At 43.5% G+C, this 16,226-nt stretch overlaps 1 protein-coding gene across 1 annotated transcript in view; it reads right to left on the bottom strand.

The window, feature by feature from the left end:
* Positions 1-16,226, bottom strand: part of LOC309684805 (E3 ubiquitin-protein ligase TRIM36-like) — a gene marked incomplete at both ends in the record, with an annotated part of 147,714 nt that overhangs the window by 121,102 nt on the left and 10,386 nt on the right. Inside the window, 2 exons of the mRNA XM_082500664.1 lie at positions 1,079-1,161; positions 15,143-15,200. Of these exons, the coding sequence (XP_082356790.1) occupies positions 1,079-1,161; positions 15,143-15,200 (141 nt within the window). The remainder of the gene's footprint in view (positions 1-1,078; positions 1,162-15,142; positions 15,201-16,226) is intronic.

Raw genomic sequence — 16,226 nt, 5'->3', positions numbered from 1 at the left:
TTCAGCATAGCACCCTTTCTATTGGGATCTTTCACGTCCATCGCGAAACTCCTTGGTATTTCTGTGCTCTTTTTAATTCTGGGAAAAGGCTTAAAATTTTTGTCCTGTTAAAAAAAGAAATGCAGACATATCTCATCTTAAGACCCACGCTTAGAATGACATTTCAATGATTATTTTAAGCAGCAAAAGCCCTTAATCCTCTCCTTTTACCTAGTGCAAGGGTTTCTCAACTAAAATACTTATTTTCCTAAATTAATAGAGCCAATATGTTTCAAAGACTTGAGCAGCGTATTGAACTCAATCGATGTTCTTTTGCTTAACTTCAGGTTCCATAAGGGTAACATATCCCTGAGCTCACCACCCACTCAGAGAGGAGACACAATCGCATATGGCTCCAAAGTGCAGTCCAGAGTGAGAGCTGAACTCAGTGCTCGGAATCGGCCACTGCAGAAACTTACTTTCACCACCTATATACATGAAGGCTGCATATGCATTCAGCGACTGATGTTACCTGGCATGAGTACTCAGCCAGAGACTTGTGTCATTAAAACATGCAAATACTCAATAGGTGGGGTCAACAGAAACATCAATAGTATTGAAATATATGTAAATACACATGAAAGTTCCCAGAGAAAGATCTATGGACATATTTAATGTCTATGACGTAGAAAAAAGAAAATGTCACATTTTTAATTCTAGGTTTCCCTTGAATTTTGAAGGCTTTTGCAACATTGCCATATAACATCTGTCTGTCACCCCAAGAGAAACACTTCCGAATAAGAGCGTTCCCGTGTTTGTTACGTAACTGCCAAGGTAAAAATAAGAAAAGCTAAGTAACACCAGAAGTACCCCACAATCTTACCCCATTTGTTGGGCAGTGCTTTATATAGTGGCCAGGTTTTCCGCAACGAAAGCAAATGTATGATGGTGGAGGTGGAGCCAAGGGTTTCTTCATGGAACTAACAATTTTTTGGGAAAAGAAGAAAAAGGTATGCATTTGTCTCTCTTGTTAAAAGAACCCACCTCTACAATCTTTCCATAATCTTCAAAGAAGAGATGTGACATTAGCAACACTTACTTCATTGGATCGTATTTACAGCACGACTGGATCATCGTAGCTTTCGTTATATCTTCTTCGGAAGCACCGGCCAGGTCGTCACTCTGTGTAACAGGGAAGGATTTGATGCACACGTTAGAGACACGTTCAAGCCCACACAGCCCAAGACAGCACCGCTCACCCCATCCTGGAAAGAGCAGCACAACGCTAGCTGAGGTTGCGTGAAAACAGCTGCTTCGATCAAATACAGTTGTCCTGAACGTGTTCTGGGGAGTCCATATGCCATCGCGTGATGTTTATGTGCCCGTTCACCCCCCTGAAAAGAGCATTCTCGGGCACTCAGAACCTTCGGCTCTGTTTGTATCTCACAGAAAGACTGCTGTGAACAATCCAGTTTTCTTCCAAGTGGACTGAAGCTATGTGCAGAAAAAAATATACTATCCCGTATTTTTAAAGGGATTTTTAAGCTCCGGACCATTAGAAGGACAAGCTATCCACTGTTCATTTAATGGGGAAAGATGCATGCAACTATCAGTATTTATATTTTGCAGCATTAAAAGGACACTCAAGAGTCGGGGAAGTTGTTCCAAAACCAAAGCTAAGCAATACAATGTGAAAAAGGAAAAAAATACCCTCTAAAGAATTTTCATTGCAGGAAACAAAAAGCACGCAACAACCCATACAAACATACGTATCACAAGCTACGGACAGACAGAGGTAGAACACGGCACCAAGTTCAGCTGTGCAAACCTTGAACCTGCATGATCTAAAACCCACCATACATTATCTGTACAACATAAAGTCGTACAGGAAATTTTCCAGCATATTCACTATGAAATACAATGCATTACTGGGCACAAATACCGATATTCGCATGAGAACTGCGCAAATGATGGCATTACTCACTTTTTGCTATGCTGAATTCAATACATTGTATTTGCCACAAAGACTACATTTTACTGGAAAATAGATTAAGTCAATGTTTGGAAAATTAATACAAGGCGACATTGTTTAGAATTAAGTGCAGTGTGTAGAAAAACCTTTGAGACTGTTTTTACATACTGCTTTTGATGTTCCACTCGTAGGCCCAGTTCGACTTCTAGGAGAAGAAAGAAAGGGGATCAGAACTTCAAATAAAGCACTTGTACCCAACATAAAGCAGTGAAAACACATTCGAAAACCCGAACATCAAAACGTTATGTTCTGACAATCTAGTGAACGGGGAAGTTCCTTTGTATACATAACCTGTTCTCTCCTGGTACTGAAAAAACCCAAACCCCAAATCACAGTTCTCCTTGGTCACAAAGCACTCTGAGACTGACAGATAGAGAACACGGCAGTGCAAGAGGAAGTCCTCAGATATTTTATCTCGGCTCTGTAAGTACCAAAAAAATGAAGCCTGTGCTACAGTTTTGTGTTCTTGAAGAATCAGAGGTAACTTCAGCCAATCTGTGGGTCCCTGGTATTACAAATGGGTACCAGATAGAGCAGTTTAGTTTCTAAGAAGGAACAGTCATAATTTTGACGCTTCAAAGTGCAAGTTTACTTCCGTGAAACAAATCAGTAGTCTGACAAAGAAATAACAAAAATCTCAGCAGCACAGTCTGTAGAACAGTGTTTCTCTGTGGAAGCCCACACACTGTCTTCAGGTATCCACCACGCTTAGCCATGAAGGTGTCAAAATACTAAACGTGTTCCATATGCTAAATGGACTAAAAATAGTAGTAGCAATGACACCTGAAAGCATTTTGTGTGATTTAGGAGTCTGGTGACCAAAATAAAAGATACATTAAAATCTGCCCCATGACAACAAAAGGTCAGAGCAGCTTTAACAAGAGAGGTACAATCTCAATGCCTCTGTAAACTAATACCCATAAAAAAAGCTAACACACTGAAACCTGAACAAAGAATACAACGCTTTATGGACACTTACATAACTGATGGTTTGCTGCTAGCTTTAACTCCTCCAGCAGGGATTCTTCCGACAATTACCCATGAGTTCTTAGGAGTCGGGGCATTGTCATCTGTGTGTTCTGAAAACAACATAAATACAGAAAAGAATATCAATCAGTTTTTAAGAATATTTGTTACTATGTACTTACACAACACTTCAGAAAATTCTTTCACAGATTTAAAGGCAAAATTTTCTGTGTAACATTGTGCTGTTATCGCCTCAACACTCTAACAGTACATTTCAAGAAGTCTTCAGGTTTCATCATCAAACCCAAGCAGCAAAATCTTCAATTTTTAAAATAGTTTGAATGCCAACAGCAAAATGCTCTCAAAGGTCACTACAGGAGAGTCTGACAATGCGTGAGGTTCTTTCCTGATCTAGCCTAAGCTGCTTTGGCTTCTGTGAGGCTACAAATGGAATTGGATTATTACTGGTTCATTAAATGAACTAATACAGATTGTTTTCAGTCGTGCCACTTGGTCAAGAATGAAGTAGAAACATATTAAGGGAGGTAAATATTTATTAGCTTGTCTTCCTTGGACCTTAATTATGTTGGATAAAGCCCAACATTCAAAACAACATGGAACTCTTTTGGTACTATCTTTTACGAGACACTTCAAGGGGGTACTTATTTCTTCTAAATTTAGTTCTATAAAAGTTTGGTGTATGGCTGCATCTAATCCTCTAGACAGCCAAGAGAGCCAGCAGAGAGCGCGGCGCCATCTCACCTGTCTTTGGCACTGTCTTATGATCCAATAAACAGCCCCCAAAGAGTGCCCGTCTCTCTCCATGTCCAACAGTGAGCCCACATGTGAAATCTAAACTACATTCCTAACCTTAGGGTGGTTAAACTTAGACTACATAGATCTTGATCGCGAAGAAAAAGTCTATGAAAGACCTATGTTGTGTATCTCAGGAACGTACGCGTAGGGTTAACAGCCCATTTCCACCTTTTCCATTTACAGTCGTCTGATGCAGGGAGTCACCACGCGTGTGACAGTATAAATATATATGGGGAAAAAGGAATGAAGGATTTTTATGCTCTTTGTAACATGCTATCTTTTATCGTCACTAAATTAAAAAAGCGGGGAGGACGGGAAACTATGTCATCGTTTCTCCCTGTAACAGTAATTTGAAAACTGGTAAACATTGTCCGAGAAGACGGAAAGTACTTGCCTTTCTGCAAGCGTCGCTTGGTAGCTTCCAAGGGTAATAGCTCATTTTCCCAACGCAAAGACGCGGTTTTTGTTGATCGGTGTTTGTGAGGGTACTGAATCCTGTAATACTCGCCTAAATATATCCCAAGAGGGAAAAAAACCACCGGAGTTTACTATATTGGCAGTGCTGCTGTTTAGGAAAGAGTGACTAATTCTGTATTTACCAGATATATAGCACACTTCCTTTATTGCTCTTTCCTCTTCAATATCTGCAGCAGTCTTAGGCACCCATTCAGAAACATCTGTAGGAAACAGTTTTAAAAGATTTTTAGGTATCTATACAAAGACCTTCAACAATTCTTAATAATCAAATCCCATAATGAATTTCATTTCGGTCATGGCTGTTTCTTTTCTGACTGTAGCCTCTGCTTCGGGACAGAAAAAGGGTTCCTTAATATTAGGCATTGCCAAGTGCAATGGAATTGCACTCACAACACATATTAAGCTAACGTTTGGTGATTTAAAATGATTCAAAAGCATCTTCAGTACTCCTTTGCAAAATAATCCTTCATTTACACCCAAAAGGAAATCTCCTGACTAAACACGTCACTGGGGAGTGTGTGTCACCAAACCTCTGCCTAAAGTCACCATCACGTGACGTCTGCCGGCAGAGCTGGTGAAGTGAGCGCTCCTTATCTGTCCCAGTTCAGGTATGTGGTTTATACCACTGCTGACATCTACAGCCAGGCATTTCACAGGAGTTAGAAAACGTTGCCTCACTCCCATCTGGGGACTACCAGTTCCAAAATTTGAAGATTAGCTGGAAACTATTTCCAAAAATTGTCAACAACTCTTCTCTAAAAAAAAAATTCTAATACATCAGTTGTGAAGTACATTGCAAGGGTCCAAAACCCCCACTCTACTTCATTGAAAAAGAAAGACAAAAACTTTTTACAGTTCTCTTTCTCTTCATCGTCCTCTTCGTCATCTTCGTCATTGAGGTTTATAATCACTGGAGGGTGAACCGGTAGTAAAATATTCTTATGAGTTCTGAGCGATTGTTGACGATGGGCCGGAGGCAGAATCCCTTCTCCTACACCCTGTGGCAATGGGGCATCTGCAGATAAGAACATTATATGTATTTTATTAGGAGGGAACTAGAACATCAAGTCCAGGTTCAGACCAGCAGGTACAGTTTTTAAATCATTATCATATTGAAGGAATCATTAAATAGAGAGATTGTGCATTGTAGAAAAAATCTGCAGAGGTTGACATCTTCCAACCACCAGAGAGTAGGAGAGACACTCTCTTCCAAGAGCACCTTCCAACTACAGAGAGTAGGAAGAATCATGGGCACTTGCTTCTCTGAATGGGCAGATGAGGCAGTGCTGAAGAAAGCCTTTTGCAAAGAGGAACACAGTTATCATTCTACGCTATTTAAAAAAGGACGAGGGGGTATGGTATTGCCTTGCACACTGTATTTCAATAGCCTGCGTCCAATGTTCACGCCTGAACAATTTATTCCAAATGATGAATGGAAAGACACCTGCACGCACTGCACTGTAGTCTGACGTTATCTATCCGAGGGGGGTCTCATCCATCTCACATGTTGTGCTCTATCAACAGATATTGCTACCGGTGGCCCTACCAACCTCCTCCCCCACCACACACACTACTCATTTCTCTTACATCATTACCTGCCTACTCACCGCTTTCACTACTGGAGAGATTTAATCTAGCAAATACCCAAGTAAAGCAACACTTTTACTCTGTGGACCCTGGCAACCTAAATTGCCATTTGTGAGTTCATCTTTCATGTCACTCATAGTTAGGAAGTCCTGTAATGTGACAGCTGAAAAAAATCATGTGGCAGACCCTATTCAAACGCCAATACAATTCCTTTCTTTGCCTTCAACTTGCTGGGGCAGCAGATCATACCCGAGTGATTTGTAACAGTGCGTTTCTTGACCTTAATACATACTATGTAAGCACGGGAAGTAAGCACTGGGAGGGCGTTTTACTGTATCTACTTACTCTCATGAACAAATGGTTGAGAATATATTTTTACTCACTGTTACTAGGCGGCAAAAAAGGCCCATTCATGTAACGAGGTTTGCTGTGATGGAAGGCACAACTGACGCTCAAACAGCCTGAGGGTTGTCTTTCCCAGCAACAGGAGGTGTTGCTGTACTTTTGCTGCAGGAGAAAACAGTTTTCAGGTACTGTAAATACAACAATAAAAATGGACTAAATGGATTAATACGGGGTGTGCTGCTGTGAACACAGCGACAGAATCTGCACCCGGAACCCACATGAGGACAATGACTTTGTGGGTAAGTCACGCTACATTCCCGTACGCTAGTGGTTGCCTCAAAAGTGAATCTCCTCTTTTAAAACTCTTCGGTTTTAATTAATAATACAGTAGTCCAGGTATAACAGCATTATGGTGACAAATATAAACTCGGGTTTATATCCTGGGTATGAACGACATCCCAGCTGACAGCTGGAAATGCCAGGTTGCCGGTTATTTCTTAACCAGTTTCTGAGTGATTTTTTAGAGGAAAACAAAGTCACACTTGAAAATATCGGAGCATTTGAAGGTCAGTTTCACTCAGTTCCAGACACCAGTAGCTGGGTCTAGGAGCAGCATCTCAAACCCACGCCACTGTTGGACTGTAGTCAGTACGACTGGGCCATCCCCTGAGACACGCTGGGGGCTGGAGCCAAAGCCCATCGCCCCAGCATTAACGCCTAAATCCCCCGGGATGAAACGGATGCAATGACAAAGAGCCCTACAGCCGCCCCCGGATTTTCACCAGGTGGAATGTAAATATTTCTTGGAAGAACAAACCCCTTTTGAAGGACTTTGCTTTAAAGAACTGGTTTTGCAAAATTCAGGGAGTCGCTATAAGCAGAAGTTGCAAACATGGCCTATTTATTCAGAATATAATGTTGGTTCAACAGGACAGTGATGAGTGATCTCTATGCGCGGTTTTTAACTTGTGTATTCTCTGAGTATCCGAGCCCAGTTCCCAGGAAAAATTGTCCATAGTTTAGATGATCAGTAGCTCTTCTCAGCACTTCTGAAGATCAGATATCTCATCTACAGATGCTGCCATAACCCAGCCAGCGTGACATAGCAACTTCAAACTTTACAGAACAAACCTCCCTTTCAACATGGACATCTCAAGAAAATCAACAATACAAACCACTCTAAAATCTACTGCATTTACCTGTGCAGAGTCGGAATAAAAATAGTCGTCATTCCCAGCAGTGGCCATTTTCACCTTTTGTGCTTCTCCTCCACTGCCAGAACATACATGAAAACGTTAAAGCTATCAATAGTCAGGCAAATCGTATTCTTACCCTGAAAGCAGTCATTTTCTTTCAAAAACTAGACCGTCAGAACCTTACCTCTGATTCTTTCTTGAAACAAAACTACAACTGACAGTGAAATACACACACAAACGAAGAGGTGGTACCTGCTCCAGGCTTGCTGGACCAACAAAGGCAGTTGCCAGCCAGTACAGAATGTTATGCTTCCGAGGTTCCACGGTTGCCAGCCGCTCCTCCAGCTCATGAAATGATAAAGATGGTGCTTTGGGACCTGTCCGGCTTGAATGTCTTCCTTTATCTCCATTGCTTCAGAGTAAAGCGTGGAAAATCGGACCGTTTCAAAGAGTCTCCCATTCCACCGTTTCCTCAACGTAAATGGAACAAACCCATTTGGTGGGGCTTAAATAGTACCCAGCTTCTTGCTGTAGGAAGTGTGGTCTTAGAAACAAATCTAAGACAAACCTTATTGTTTGGCTGGGTTTTAGCCAAAATCCTTGTGATCAGTGTGTTTCTTACTGTACCTTGTTCTTGGGATGGAGAAACTTGCTGCTTCCTGTTAGTCCCCTGTTAGCCGTTACCTGCTCACACTGCTGGGCTTCATTGCTTTTTCTTGCTGCCGTGGTGTCCACTGCCACAGCTCAAGCAGAAAGAACAGCATATGCCCGTGCCCCCAGTTAACACCTCTGTTCCCATTCAGGTCCCAGGCTGCCCTGAACAAAAACTATCTAGCACTGTTAGACCAAAACTGGGGAACTTAGGAGTAAAGCATAACAGGAAGCACCGAAAGGAAAAGGAGCCGTGACCTCAAAAGAGAAGGATGCCGCCACTTGACGAGTACGAAGGATACAGATGAAGCCAAAAAAGAAGGGAGGTAGATACAAGGCAGAATTCAAGCCAGAGGCCTAGAAGTGCATGTGACTGCTGGTTTCTTAGAAAAAAAAAAAACAACAAAACCACCACCACTGGGCTGGACGGACTAATCACTGGAGCACACCTGTACTGTACGCCATGGGTCTGCCAGCGGGAAGGGTGACAGGCGCGTACATGACAAGCAGGTGCCAGTGACTCCATGGGCACAAACGGTCCGAGGCTCAGCGGTAGTGACACCCAAGTTGGGGAAGAAGTACGAAGGCATCGAAACAACTTCTTGTCTCTCGAGGAGCCCATCAACTTGTCTGTAACTCGAGTATCAGCGGATACTGCGGATAACTGTGAAGGAGAATACTGCACACCTGACCACGGGGACTTTGGCACTGGAATAAAGAGATTTCTGCAGGGATGGATCCACCTGAGCACAGAAGGGGACCAAGGTGGGGAGTGCAAGCGAGAGCTGTGAACAGAGACACGATATGAGAAGGCTCCCACAGTTCCATAAGCCCGACATCTGACTGGGGCACACGGGGCAAGGAAAGCTCCAGAAAGCAGATGAGGACCATGAATAATGAACTGTCAGTGGGCAGCATCAGCAGAGTAAGAAAGTGCTAATGCTGCCAAGAGCGATCCAAACAGGGGCTCTTTGTAGCTGTATAGCTGTGCCCAAATGAGGCAGAAAACGAGAAGAATGAATTCTCTACTGGGTTTGCCTGGCAAGGGTCTGGTAGTGGGAGGGCTAGAGGGGGAAATTCTGTGAGAAGCTGCTAGAAGCTTCCCCCATGTCCGACAGAGCTCCAGGACAGACCCACCGCTGGCCAAGGCTGAGCCCATCAGTGACGGTGGGAGCGTCTCTGGGAGAACAGATTTACGAAGGGGGAAAAACTGCTGGGCAAGAGCAGCCAGAGAGAGGAGTGAGGAAATGTGAGAGACCTGGATGAGGGGACAGAGTGTATCCTCAGCAAGTTTGCTGACGATACCAAACTGGGAGGGGTGGCTGACACTCCAGAGGGCCGTGCTGCCATCCAGCGTGGCCTGGACAGGCTGGAGAGCTGGGCAGAGAAGAACCTGATGAGGTTCAACAAGTGCAAGTGCACAGTCCTGCACCTGGGGAGGAAGAATGCAAAGAACCAGTATAGGTTAGGGGTAGACCTGCTGGGAAGCCATTCTGAGGAGAAGGATCTGGGGGTCCTGGTAGATAGTAAAGTATCTAGCACACACAACATTACGGTATTAAGAACTATAAAGTTCTTGAGAATATGCCTTTGGAGAGGAACACCCAGGTCTGGGAACAGAGAACTTCCTTTCATTGCAAGTCTCACCAGAATATTCAAGTTTCCCTCTCCTCAGAACATTTTGTGCCGAGTTCTGTGGAAAAGAAAGCCTGATCAAGTATTTTGAAGCTTCATGCTCCATAGGCCACTCTTTTTCACATGTGGAAAACCAGTCCTATGTTCTCTCGTGGCAGGCACAGCCTTTCCCATTTTGTGGTTTTTCAGGCACAAACTAGACATCAGGAAAGCTCTCGATTGGAGTATTATTCAGTAATACTGAAGTATTCCTTCCAGTCAGTCAAGCAGAAACAACATATCCATGACACTTGTATAGAACTCTAAGATAATACTGCAGAATAATAAAAACAAAAACCAAAAACCAAAAACCAAAAACCAAACAACCCCAAAACCCCACAAGCCCCCCAAAAACAGAATTGACAGTCAGTGTATTAAATCCCATTTAAACAGAAGACTAAACAGAAACTGGCACAAAGTAAGGGGGAAAGGGGACAGAAAAGAGGAGGGGAAGGGGAAGGTCACTGCTGGGTGCTACAGTTACTTCACGGTGGTTTCCTAAAACCCAATAACTTGACTAAACTACAGATTCAGCCAGGAAAGATGACAGTTGCGCTTGATGGCGATGCAGCAATGGGCACGGCTCTCTGCATTTCTGCAGCCTCTCAGGACACAGACCAACTAGAGGTCCGTGCAGTTACTGCCGTGGTTACACTAAAACAAAACGCATCCACTTTCTTGCTTTGGTGGTAGTAATCGCAGGACAGCAGCGCAGATTTGCAAGCGTGCAATGACAGCTAACGTAAAAGCAGCAAGACAATGAATAGTCAAATGATGAGCTTTTGTGCATCCTCTTGAAAAAATTCTGAACTGATTTTAATTTTGCTGCTTTCCTGTTCAACAATAATTCCCCGTGATTTATTCCTGCCACACGAAGATCCAGGTTCTGCTTTGAAATAGGTAGAGAAATGAGTGGATTTAAAACAAAAAAGAAAAGTAAACCCCCCCAATTCAGACCAAGCCCCGAGTTATCTTTAAGAATTAAGCGGATTGTGTCTCCACCACAAGAAGCACCTGCAGCCGCAGTGCTTTTACAGGGGGGGAGAGAGAGAGGAACGTACAGAGTGACGCAAGGCTTCCGCCCTCCCTGTGGCTGCCCACAGCCCACACCAGGTGCTGTCACAGCAAACAAGAAGGGAATGGGTTTGCTTTGTCTTTCATTTACTTTGATTAGTTCTCACTAACACTAAGTCTTCTCTCCCACTCCAGCATTTCTCCCTTTTTCTTTTTTTTTGAGACACCTGTCAGCTGATGGTAAGGTGCTGCTTAGAAATGTAATATGGACACAACAGGGAACACACGAGGCTACAAGACCGTTAACTTTATTGATGAACATGGGATTTGTGCTTACGCACGTGGTAGCAAACAAGAGAAAATTAACAGTTTTCAAGAAATAAAAATTCATCTGAACTAGGTCAAGCGCTTCTGCTATGTTACCTGAAGACGAGTAATATGTTACAACATTACGCCGAGGCTGATAAGGTAATGCTCTTCTGTCTTCCCAAACTGGGGACTACTCTTTAAATGATGGTATCAAAATAGCTTCATCCTTTCAAGAGGAAGATGTTTTAACACTGCCTGTCTTTGGCAACTCCTTTTTCACCTTTTTCACAGGAGGTTCCTTTCGCGGAGATTTTTCATGATCAGTGCCGACCTTCTCTTGGGAAGCCTTTGATGGTTTTATAATACTGTCTTTCTTAGGAGGAACGGCTGCTTCTACTTTCCGCTTTTCAATTTTTGCTTTGGGCTTATACTCCTCTTTTTTCTCCTTTTCAGACACCAGTTTGAAAACAATTGAATGTTTTTGATGTTTATGTCCTTTGTTATCTCCCACTTGATTGTCTTTCAATTTTGTAGGCTCTCTGATGCCATGGCTCTCCCTTCCAGAAGGTTTTTCAGGGTAATTTCCAGCTCTATGATGACTTCGGTGGCTCTGCCCACCAGGGTAGTCCTCCCTATGTCCTCGAGCATATGGTGAATGTTCTCGTCTGCTCCCAGGTGGACCAAACCTCTCTGGAGAATATGTGTCTCTGCTTGCTGGAGGTCGAGGATGAGCACCACCAGCACAGTCCTTGTAATAATTTCCATACCGTCCTCTATAGTCCCTTTCCCTTTCTCTGTGTCTTTCCTTTTCAAATGGATCTCGAAAGTCAACCGATCTGCCGTAGTAAGCTTCCCTGTCATATGCTGGAACTTCCCTTTGCCCCTTCCCTTTGTCTCTTCTTGGACACGGTGGTGATCGCGAATAGGCACGAGAATGGGAACGACTAAATGATGGAGAGCGGGAGCGGGAGCGAGAGCGGCAAGAACCTGGTCTTGATGTGGAGTAGGTATATGAACGGTGGTAAGATAAAGCACTATAGGGAGTCTTGGACCTTTAAAAAAACACAACACAAAAGCAATAAATGAAAGTAATTTTGTTTCCTCACCAATTTGGTTTGTTCCTTTTTTCCCTCTCCGTATGCTTATGTCAAAACTCCTTTTGGCTGCTGACAGCACTCCTGCCAATTGAAGAACTTGATGGCATGTAAAAGTTTCTGCTTCCAAGACAGAACAGCTGCTGCTTTGTTAGGGTAAAAGCATACGGGAAGGGGAAGTCTGTTTCCACTCACTTCTAGCACATCAACTACCACAGCCATTGATTGCTATAAGGTGGTGTATACTGGCCTCTACTGGTGCGCGAACGCACACGTTTCACTACTCGGCAACTCCATGCAGTGCAAACCATTTTTGTTGCAGTAAGATGCAAAAAGAGCAAGTCTTAATGTCTACAGCACACTGTGAAACATCGGGAAAACACGATTCAGACAGTAAAGCTCAGTTTTAAAATGCCAGCTTTGTCATTTTAACTTCACAAATTTCGCAATTTGTATAGGATGCAAACTACATGTCCTGCAGTCCTACACACAGGACTGTTTAACCAACACTTCTGGCCTGATGGCCTACCAAAATTTTGCCCATAATAGCTCTCACCAAGGATAGTGACAGCATTTCAAGAAAAGTCCTGTCTAAAAGCTTCTAAACTCAGCCTCTGGCACTATGACGCAATGCCATTCCTCTAGGAGAGATTCTGGCAGCATTACTAAGAGCCGCCTATTCCCACTCCTGCCCAAGTGACTTTTAGGCATAGAAGACATCAGCTACTTTGAGTCTTTTCTTCACAAGTTTGTCTTTCATTAGTTTTTGAAGAACCCTTTCAAAGTATTCCTCATATGTTCGTTGGCATCATTCCTCCTCTCAAAGTCCTTCACCAGTGTAAAGTTTCCTGACAAACAAGTCTGATCTTTCAATTCCAAAGAAAACAATGTCAACCAAATACTAGCCAAAGCCACCAGTTTTCAGCCCAGGTAAATATCTCTACGTGTATCCACATGTGATAAGGAAAAGAGGAAAGAAAGACACCTTCTCTCCTTGTCCCCTTCAAAGGGCTTTGAGGTAACGCTTACAGTCAGAACAGGGAGACGCAGAAAATCCTGCAATGACACCTATTCAGCTTCTGGCCTCGCCACAGCTGTCAGGAGGTGAAGGATGTCATTACAGTGAAGCTTTAGTAACGGAGACACCTGCTCCTGAACAACTGCTGCCCAATTCTAACGATGGCTCTGCTGTAACCTCTGCCGTATGTGAGCTAGTACCCTACGTAGGAAACTCCTGTCAGGGTGATCCCTTGAATCATCCAACCCCTGTAATGACAGGGGCTGGAGCAGAACTCCTCCTGATTCTTCTAGACAACCTGCTTCTCCAGTACGGACATGTCAAACAGTCATCTGGGCTTTTTTTGCCTATGCTCATTTGAATCCTTTAGAATAGTTTTGCATGTTTACTGTCTCCAATGAAAACGTAGATTGGAAAGAGCACTACGTCATTTTTGCTTATGTCAGATGCACTTTAGTGTAACTGCAGTCCGGTCTGCTCTCAAAATGCAGAAGTGAAGAGCAACACAACTTCATTGAGCCAACTACTTACTCCTCTTTCAGACTCTGTTGTTCCCTGTAAAACTCCTCCCGAGATACAGGAGGTGCGTGTGTCGTGGGGATGGTACTGCTCTTGGTACCCAAGCTGATGACACGCTTGCAGGAGCTGGGGCATACCCTGGAGCGGGGGGACAGTGTATGCAGCAGATGGAAGTTGAGCAGGCGGAAACTGAGGAAGAAAACTGTGGAAGAGTGGAAGTGCTTGGGGTGGTGGAAGGCCGGTGGAAAGGGGAAGTGCTTGGGATGGTGGAGGATACAAGGGAGGTGGAGGCACAGGCACAAAGACTGGTGTTGATGTTGGTAGCGTTGGGCTTGAGCCCTTCTTTGGGAACATTCGCTGTGCGGGAATCCTCGATTTGAACTTCTAAAGAGACCCCAAGACATGTGTCACTGTTTGTAACGCTCTGCCCTGATTTTACAGAGGAAAGAGAACAAAGCGGGAGCATGGTGGCTTCTTGTTCTCAACGTAAGCATATTGCTCCCTGCTTCCTGGTCATTTGAGACTACGCTCATTTCTTGATCCTCTCACTTGCCTTCCACACCCTCACCCCCAACAGTTCCCGCAGTCTTCTCTCCTCTTCTCGCCTTGCGACTGTGGGTGGAGGCTGCCCGTGCTTAAAAGAGACTCCCATCTCCCATGTGCTGAGCGCCCACCGCTCCTCTGCCGCTCCGTGAGACACTTAATACTTCCGATGTTGTCGCCTCACCATGATGTATTTGGCCTGTTCCTGTCCCTGAATTGTTCTTTTCTTGCTTACTGAACTTGAGATTTTTAGATAATCTGTGGAATGGATCCTGGTTTCTGGTTTTATTGCTCATAACATTTTATAAACACACTGTGCCCTTACAATCTATCTAGAACAAATATATACCAAAAGGAAGGACCAGCTTGACACTGCAATGATGGATAAAACAGTCTCTGCTCTCTCCAACTGAGAGAAAGCAGCTTGGCTGTTGGACATGAACACATTGAAGAAATTCAGAATTGTCATAAAATGACAGCACTGACTTTTCCAAGGATTTGCTCAATTAGTATCAACTAAAATTTTTAGAAAAAAGAACGTTGGAGGCTGATTTCTATTGGGAAATCAATTTTTCCAGCTCTATTCAGCCAGTAATCTAAAGGGCGGCTTTCCATCTGATCCTTTAATTTTCTTTAGGTTTTACATGGAATTATGGTTTCCTCAAAAAGCATTCATTTTTCAGAGTCCTCTTTTCAATCCTGTACTGGGCTTTTATTTTAAATCATCTTACTGCAAGCGCAGATCCCCTCTGCTAAGGCCAATTCAAATTAAGGCATTTAAAATTTAATTACCACTTGTATTCTCCACAACTATCTGTGCAGACTTTTTTCATTATAAATCAGCTGTTGTGTAAGTTATGTGGTACGGCCTCGTTTAGCAGGTTACAAGTAGGAACATATTGAATTTCGGTAGGACACTTACAGTTCGCAGCCCGGTCTGCCACCTGCTGAGCGAGGCGCACTGCCTCCCATTGGGCGACCTGTTGGAGTGGGGAGAGGACAAAGAGCAAAATCCCATTGAGTTTGTCTGAAGGTCAATTTTTTAAACGAAATTCTGAAGTTATCGTTCCTTACCAGTTGTGGGTATCGGTTGACCCTGGGGGCCCGGAAGAGTTGGGAACGCTGGTTGTCGCAGCACAGGAACCTGACAGGTCTTGTGAGTAAATGCAAACAGTTGGAAAATAAGCTCTACTAAAATACAAGAATCCTTGCCTATGTTGACATCAAACTTACCTTCTCTTCCAACAAACTGCTGATTGACAGAGAGGAAGATTGAGGAGGTTCAGCAGCCGTCAGCAGAGCAGCAAGAGGTATAACGCTATCGGCACCACTACAAAAAAACCCACACTTTTATTAATCAAACAGCATTTTGGAATGCTGCTTGAAATATAAAGTCTAAGGTGAGAAAAGGCTGACTACTGGAAATGGAGAAAAAAAATATAAATAAGAGAAACAACTTCAGATTTACAAATGTGAAGTTGGCCGATTCCAAATGAAGCCCTGTCAAGAAGTCCCTATGGACTACTGGCATTGAAAGAGAAATTTCATGGGAAAAATAGTTTATTAAGCTGGCTGCACATGAAAGGATCAGAGTACGTGTAACCCACACGCTCAATCTCAGTGTGGGAAGATGGAAGAGCTGCAATTCTATTGGGAAATGTCGATGTGATCATTCAGAGACTGCCCGAGAGGTTCTTTTGAACTGTGATCCGGTGCATTCAACGGTACGGCCGAGCCCGACAGTCTGCTGGGCAGAGCGGCTGTTTGCATTCAGCGCATGAAGTCGAAAGGATATAAGCCCTAAACAATAGCACAGATTTCTCATGTATTTTCATATGACTTCACTGGGTTGCAAACTTAGACTGTCATGTTTGTAAATACTTCAGATTTACAGTGTTTCAACGTTTATTATCCAATCTGTATGTGGCACTGACTACACTGTGTATTGCTGAGGATGACTCTGACTTATCATAGTATCGATGATATCAAGACTGTAGAAAAAAGTA

This window comes from Vanellus vanellus, assembly GCF_965231255.1.
Source record: "Vanellus vanellus genome assembly, contig: HAP1_SCAFFOLD_44, whole genome shotgun sequence".
NCBI classification, from domain to species: Eukaryota; Metazoa; Chordata; class Aves; order Charadriiformes; family Charadriidae; genus Vanellus; species Vanellus vanellus.
The sequence above is the reverse complement of the archived record's forward strand: the minus strand, read 5'-3'. Positions and strand labels throughout refer to the sequence as shown.